The following is a 6,641-nucleotide window of genomic DNA, read 5'->3' as shown; positions in this document are numbered from 1 at the left end:
AAAAAACTAGACTAAAATCCATCAAATCTTATTTCCTCGAATACAAGCAATACTATCCACGATTTCCCACACAAAAATTTGAATATTCAATGTTTTCTTTAGATCGTACTTGAATTTTGGTCATTCGAAACCGGATATATATCAAAAAACTAGACTAAAACCCAGCAAATCTTATTTCGATAACATATTCTGAAATTTTCGTAAAAAATCTTTTTTCGTTGTAGATATAAAAGTTTGAAAAAAAATGCGATTTTTAGCAGTTTTTTTTGCAATAAGTAATACAGTGAAAAATCAGTTATGCTACTATCCATGATTTCCCACACAAAAATTTGAATTTTCAATGTTTTCTATTAATCGTACTTGAATTTTGGTCCTTCGAAACCAGATATATTTCAAAAAAACTAGACTAAAATCCATCAAATCTTATTTCCTCGAATACAAGCAATACTATCCACGATTTCCCACACAAAAATTTGAATATTCAATGTTTTCTTTAGATCGTACTTGAATTTTGGTCCTTCGAAGCCGGATATATTTAAAAAACTAGACTAAAATCCATCAAATCTTATTTCCTCGAATACAAGCAATACTATCCACGATTTCCCACACAAAAATTTGAATATTCAATGTTTTCTTTAGATCGTACTTGAATTTTGGTCCTTCGAGGCCGGATATATTTAAAAAAACTAGACTAAAATCCATCAAATCTTATTTCCTCGAATATAAACAATACTATCCATGATTTCCCACACAAAAATTTGAATATTCAATGTTTTCTTTAGATCGTACTTGAATTTTGGTCCTTCGAAGCCGGATATATTTAAAAAACTACGACTAAAACCCAACAAATATTATTTCATTTACAGTATGTTTAAACATATTTCCAAAACACCCGTTAATTTAGTTTTCTAATTCTAGGAACACATACATATGTACAATTCTCTAACGATTATATTAAAAAAAGTACTTACTGTGCTTTTTCTTGGGCGGCAACGGCGGCGGTCTGCAGCCGTCTTGTTCGAGGGTACTGGCAATGCTTGTGCTGCTCGACAAGCTTTGGTGCGACTGGTGTCTCTCACAGGTTATCAGTAATTCGCCTGCGCACAAAAAAAAATCAAAACTGAACTTAAATTAGATACCACGCATGTACAGAGTGAATCAAATTGGATGGAAAAGCTGCTTACAATGCGACGGAGCAGTTTTTGAAACGATTTTGTTGAGACGCAGCGAAAAAATATGTCAAAACAAGTATTACAGCTGCCGTACCGGGTATTTTTATGTAACTTTTACGTTCTCATCGAAGTTGCATCACCCTATACAGACGAAAAATAAACGCTGCAATCTCGAGGTTAATAAAACGGCATGCACGCCACCCACCTAACTTCTCATCAGGTACATTATCGTAAGGCGAGGGCTGCCTATCAGTCTTTCTTTTAGTCTTCTGCGGGATGGCGGGCGGGATCTCCTCGTTCGAGAAATCCAGCTCGTCCCTGCCCAGGCCGGCGTTCGCGACCATGACGACGGAACTGCTGCTGCTCGAGCTGTGGCTGAAATTCTTGAACGACAACTGGTTCTCGAAACTCCTGTGCAGGTTCTGTAGCAGGCTCTCGGACTGCGCCATCTCCGATACATTCGAGGAGTGCTTGGACATGTGATGCGTGAACTGCGTACTGATCGAGCTCTGCTGGGAGCTCCGTTTCGAGTAGCTCGAACGGATCGAGAGGATGCCGGAATCGGTGTTGGATAAACGGTGGTAGTCGTTGACGGACGTGTGCCTCTCGTTGTTGCTGTTCGATATGCTAGAACTCAACGAGGATTCCTCCCAGGAATTCGAGCCGTTCGCCCCTAAATTAGCATTAATTTCAAAAACGCACTCCAAAGGAAAGTCAGCGGGGTGTTAATGAATTAATCCAAGCTAGAACGCGGTCGGAACGGACGAGATACTCACCGAAAATGTCCGTGGTGTGGTTGTCGAGCATCATGTCGGAATCGCCGTCCATTAGAGCCTTGATTTCGTCCTCCTCCCTCGACGAGTGGTTTAACATGGAGTCTACGCTACCGGCGCTCTCCGAAAGCAAGGATATTGAGTCCTCTGGGGATTTTGACCGCATCGAGACCCTACAAAAATATAAATTCCATTAAAAACAATATTACGTGAGCTATATGCAGGTCACTCTTTGCCAGTAGGTACAAAATAATACTTTCAGTTGAGAATGGCAAAGGGACAGAGGCGATAAACATTTTCACGCAGACATTCTACATTTGAACTACTTCGCCGCCCTCACCTTTCTAAACTACTAGCTATCGGCGAATGGTCCACACTGAACCCCTCGTCCATGAACGGATGCGCCCTGAAGCTCTTCTTCTTAGGCGGCAAGGGTGGGGGGGTGACGCAACTGCTGGGATCCGACCGACACACGTTCTCCGGCAACGGCGGTTTCGGAGGCGGACTAGAATCCCTCAGGATGGACTCGGTGCTGTGGCTGCTGCGCACCATCGAGGGGGTCACGCACGACGTCTGTTCCAGGATCTGTCTCTCCCTGGGCGTGAGCGGTATGTCGGGGAGGGAGTTTCGTTGCGCCGGCATCTCCAAGCTGCTGTTGCCGTACGTCGACCTGGGCGTTGTCTTGTAGGTTATTTGCTGGTGCGAGATTTTTTCTTGAGCTAGGTTTATGAGATCCTGGAATAACGTACGTATCGTCAAACGTTGAAAAAACAATTGAATTAAATGGCAAAGGATGGAAAATATACTTAAGTCATTTAAAGTGGAAAAGTTTCTGTGAAATTATGTCGGAAATAGCTTAATTTTCAAAACACAGATTAGTAGGTCACTTTGTCAGTAGGTACAAAACAATGCTTCATACCAGTAGGCACTGAGTAACAATGGCATTTAAGGTTTGACATTTACTTTGAAGGTTATGTCACTATGATCCCCAACATTTTTTATTTATTTTAATCAAAAATAAACATAGAAAAACGGTAAATGAAAAGGAAATTATTGTTGCAACTATTCTTATTTTTAAATCAAAGATTTTAGAATATATTTTTGAAAATTATTAGTTATCCCTTTCCTTTTTTATGTTTTCAAAGTTTCAAGATTAAGATTCTTGAGAAATTCTATTCAATGCAAGGTTGGAGGATATACAATAACCGATTAGATATTTCATCTAAATACAAATATTTTTCAGCGGAAACATTGACATTAAAATGTCTCAATGGAGATATGAAATGAGATATACCTGTAATTATACAAAAGTTTTGTAACGAGTATTTATAAATATTTGCAAAAGAATTAATAACTGCAAAAAAATATTTGTTATGTAAAATGTAAAACTGTTCAAGAAACATCAGAAACATGTAGACCGATCGAAATAACTCATTTAGAGGGAGAAAAAACAAATGTTACCTGGACTTTTATAAGTGGAAATGGTAAAGAGGCTTATAATAAACAAAAAAAAAATAAATGCGTGAGCAGGGGTGGCGGAGGGTTGATTTGGGGGGTTGAAAAATTGTATCATTGGGATTTCTGCCAAAAGTTAGCGTCAAACAAAAAAGTATCCAATACAAAAGTTGTAGATCGTGCAAAAATCTACAACTTTTGTAGAGGTGACTTTTTAAGGTAACCTCAAAATTTTCGAGAAAAATGTGAAAAACCGTTTTTTCTCTTATTTTTCGTTTTTTTATTTATCATTTCCGCAAAAATAATTTAATTTTAACGAAACTTGGTGAAAGTATACATTTCTGTGTCTTAAATAAGCACAAATTTTTTTAGATAAAAAAATCAAGAAGTTTCCGAGATATTCATTTTTTCGGTCTGAAACACTTTTTTTCAAAGAAAAATTCTACTTAGGAAAATCATGTACCGAGTTCTGCCAGTGATAATTTTTTTCGTTTTGACGTATACTTTTTAATGAAATAAAAAAATCTGTAATCCCAGTTCAAAAATATGCTCAAAAATGTAAAAAAATTAAAAATGACGCAACTATAAATTTTTCAGTAATTGTTGATAATTTGTTTAAATTTAAAAAAAAAATCAAAAACTGATTACAACATTCAATTGTATGGAAAAAATACAAAAAAACTGTCTCATTGTTTGACCCAAAACTTTATTTTTTGTACAGAACATAAGTCGAATAGTGAATAAATAAAATTGGTATTTTTTTCTGTAGAATTGAATGGTGTAATCAGTTTTTGAATTTTTTTAAATTTAAACAAATTATCAACAATTACTGAAAAATTCATTGGTGCGTCATTTTTTATTATTGTTGCATTTTTGAGCATGTTATTGAACTGTGAATACAGATTTTTTTATTTCACCAAAAAGTATATGTCAAAACGAAAAACATGATTACCAGCAGAACCCTGTATGATGATATTTCTAAGTAGAATTTTTCTTTGAAAAAAAGTGTTTTAGACCGGAAAAAATGAATATCTCAGAAAATTCTCGATTTTTTTAACTAAAAAATTTGTGGTTATTGACACAAAGGTATACTTTCACCAAGTTTCGTCAAAATTAAATTATTTTTGAGGAAATGAAAAAAAAAAAACGAAAAATGATAAAAAAAACTGTTTTTTGCATTTTTCTCGGAAATTTTGAGGGTATCCTAAAAAGTGACCTCTACAAAAGTTGTAGATTTTTGCATGGTCTACAACATTTGTATTGGATACCTTTTTGTTTGACGTCAACTTTCGCCAGAAATCCCAATGATTACAATGAAACAATTATACAATTTTTCACAACTTTTCAACCCCCCCAAATCAACCCTCCGCCACCCCTGCTCACACATTTATTTTTTTAAGGCTTATTATAAGCCCTTTTACTATTTCCACTTATAAAAGTCCAGGTAACATTTTTTTTTCTTTAAGTGTAATTTGGTTGGACTAATGAGACAAATAGTGTTTGCTAAGGAAAATCAGTGACAGGAAAAGAAGGCCTTTTTAAAATTGAAATCAGTACTTTACGTCCCTCGAATGAAATTAATGAAAAAGTTTTACAAAATTAGATGATTTTAGCACCAAAAACAATTTTTTGTGACAAATTTGACTCGTATTCTGCACATTTACGCTATTGGATATAAAATGATTTCAATGAAACTCTCAAAACATCCTGTACATATTAGATTCATTTATCTTTTCATTAACAATTTATTGTATACTTTGCGATACAAATTTAGACAGTAATAATATTATTTTTAGATTAAATAACGAGTACGCATGCGCAAATTTTTATTGCATCGTTATCTCGACCCTAGACTAATATTTATTGTGTATGTACTTTACGATAAGATCTGACTGCTTAAGCGTACCTCCTTATCAAATAAAAGGAAATTAATTTGGGCTGCATGCCAAAATCTGCAAAAACAATTAATATATTTTGTTAAGTAATACAGGATTATAATATAACGCATAATTTCAATTTTTTCTCTATCACTGTAAAAAAAATTGAAAATCCGTGCTCGAAAAACTATAAAACATTCGCAGAACTAAGAGTAACTAAAAACAGATAAATTTCAGGTAGTTAAAAAAATCAACTTCAAACGTGAACGTACCTTGACAGCATCCTCGACTTGCGCCACGATTTCATTCACGTTCTCCTTGTCCAACTCGTCGCTTTTATCATCTATCAGGACATCATCGCACAGCTTTATCAACCGCGCCACGCTCTGGTACATGCGACATATCGCCGACTTAATACTGCTGGAGCTGTCCGCGGATACCGACGACTTCACCGATAGGTTTATGGCCCAGACCGTGTCCAACACGATAGTGCCGTTGCCCGGCAGCATTTCCAGTTTCTGTTTCGAAACGACATCTCTGGAACGGAAAAGGATAGTGTGAGCATTGTGGCTACTTTTTTGGAATGAAATCTGCTACGAAAGTATAATAAATATACAACAAATACATAAAAATAAACAAAAAGTAAAACAAATAAAAATGTACAAATATATACTAAAAGCAAAATTATTAAAAATGATCAGATACTGGGTGCCCTATTAATGTAGTAAACTACAAGAGCTACATTATTATTTGAAATACAAAAAAAAAATAAAACAAAAGTTAGAGGAGACCAGAGATTTTATTTTTAAATATATAGGGTGATGTATGAAATGGTGCACGTTAAATAGAACATCCTACATATTTTTAAATATCTGCTTACATAAATAAAAATTAAATGTTGTTTGTTGGTAAGCGCATCACTTGACAACGGCTGGACCGATTTGGCTAATATATTTTTTTAATGTTCGTAATAGGTCAAATAAGGTTTTTAGAGAAAGAAATATTGGGAAAGTTACCAGATTGGAAAATTCTGGAAAAACTGAAAGTGTTTTTTTTCTATGGGATATTTGTATGTACTTTTGTTTTGTTTGTTACGGTCTTGAAGAAGTTTTCAGGAAAAAAAATGGAGACAATTACAAACGAAAGTCTGAAAATTCGGAAAATGTAAAAATCGTAGTTTTGTATACACTCTCGATCATAATTGACGATAGGAACGACATATTTGGTTGATTCTTTTTTGTTTTGTCCCTTGGACAGGTCAGTCTGTCGGGTCAGATAGTTTATAATAATTTGACAATTATACAGAAAATTTCTTAAATTCTGTGATAAACATGATCTGTGAAAAATGGTAATAATTTACAAAC

At 34.8% G+C, this 6,641-nt stretch overlaps 1 protein-coding gene across 1 annotated transcript; it reads right to left on the bottom strand.

Annotated features, from left to right (window-relative positions):
* Positions 1-971: 971 nt before the first annotated feature.
* On the bottom strand, positions 972-5,814 carry LOC111692854 (guanine nucleotide-releasing factor 2-like; the record flags this gene model as incomplete). Its single annotated transcript, XM_023456981.1, has 5 exons — positions 972-1,097; positions 1,378-1,845; positions 1,949-2,118; positions 2,286-2,680; positions 5,550-5,814. Coding segments are annotated over 5 exons (1,424 nt in total), but the record flags the coding sequence as incomplete, so codon positions are not given.
* Between the last annotated feature and the right edge of the window lie 827 nt (positions 5,815-6,641).

Source organism: Anoplophora glabripennis, unplaced genomic scaffold (assembly GCF_000390285.2).
Source record: "Anoplophora glabripennis isolate ALB-LARVAE unplaced genomic scaffold, Agla_2.0 scaffold4201, whole genome shotgun sequence".
NCBI classification, from domain to species: Eukaryota; Metazoa; Arthropoda; class Insecta; order Coleoptera; family Cerambycidae; genus Anoplophora; species Anoplophora glabripennis.
The sequence above is the reverse complement of the archived record's forward strand: the minus strand, read 5'-3'. Positions and strand labels throughout refer to the sequence as shown.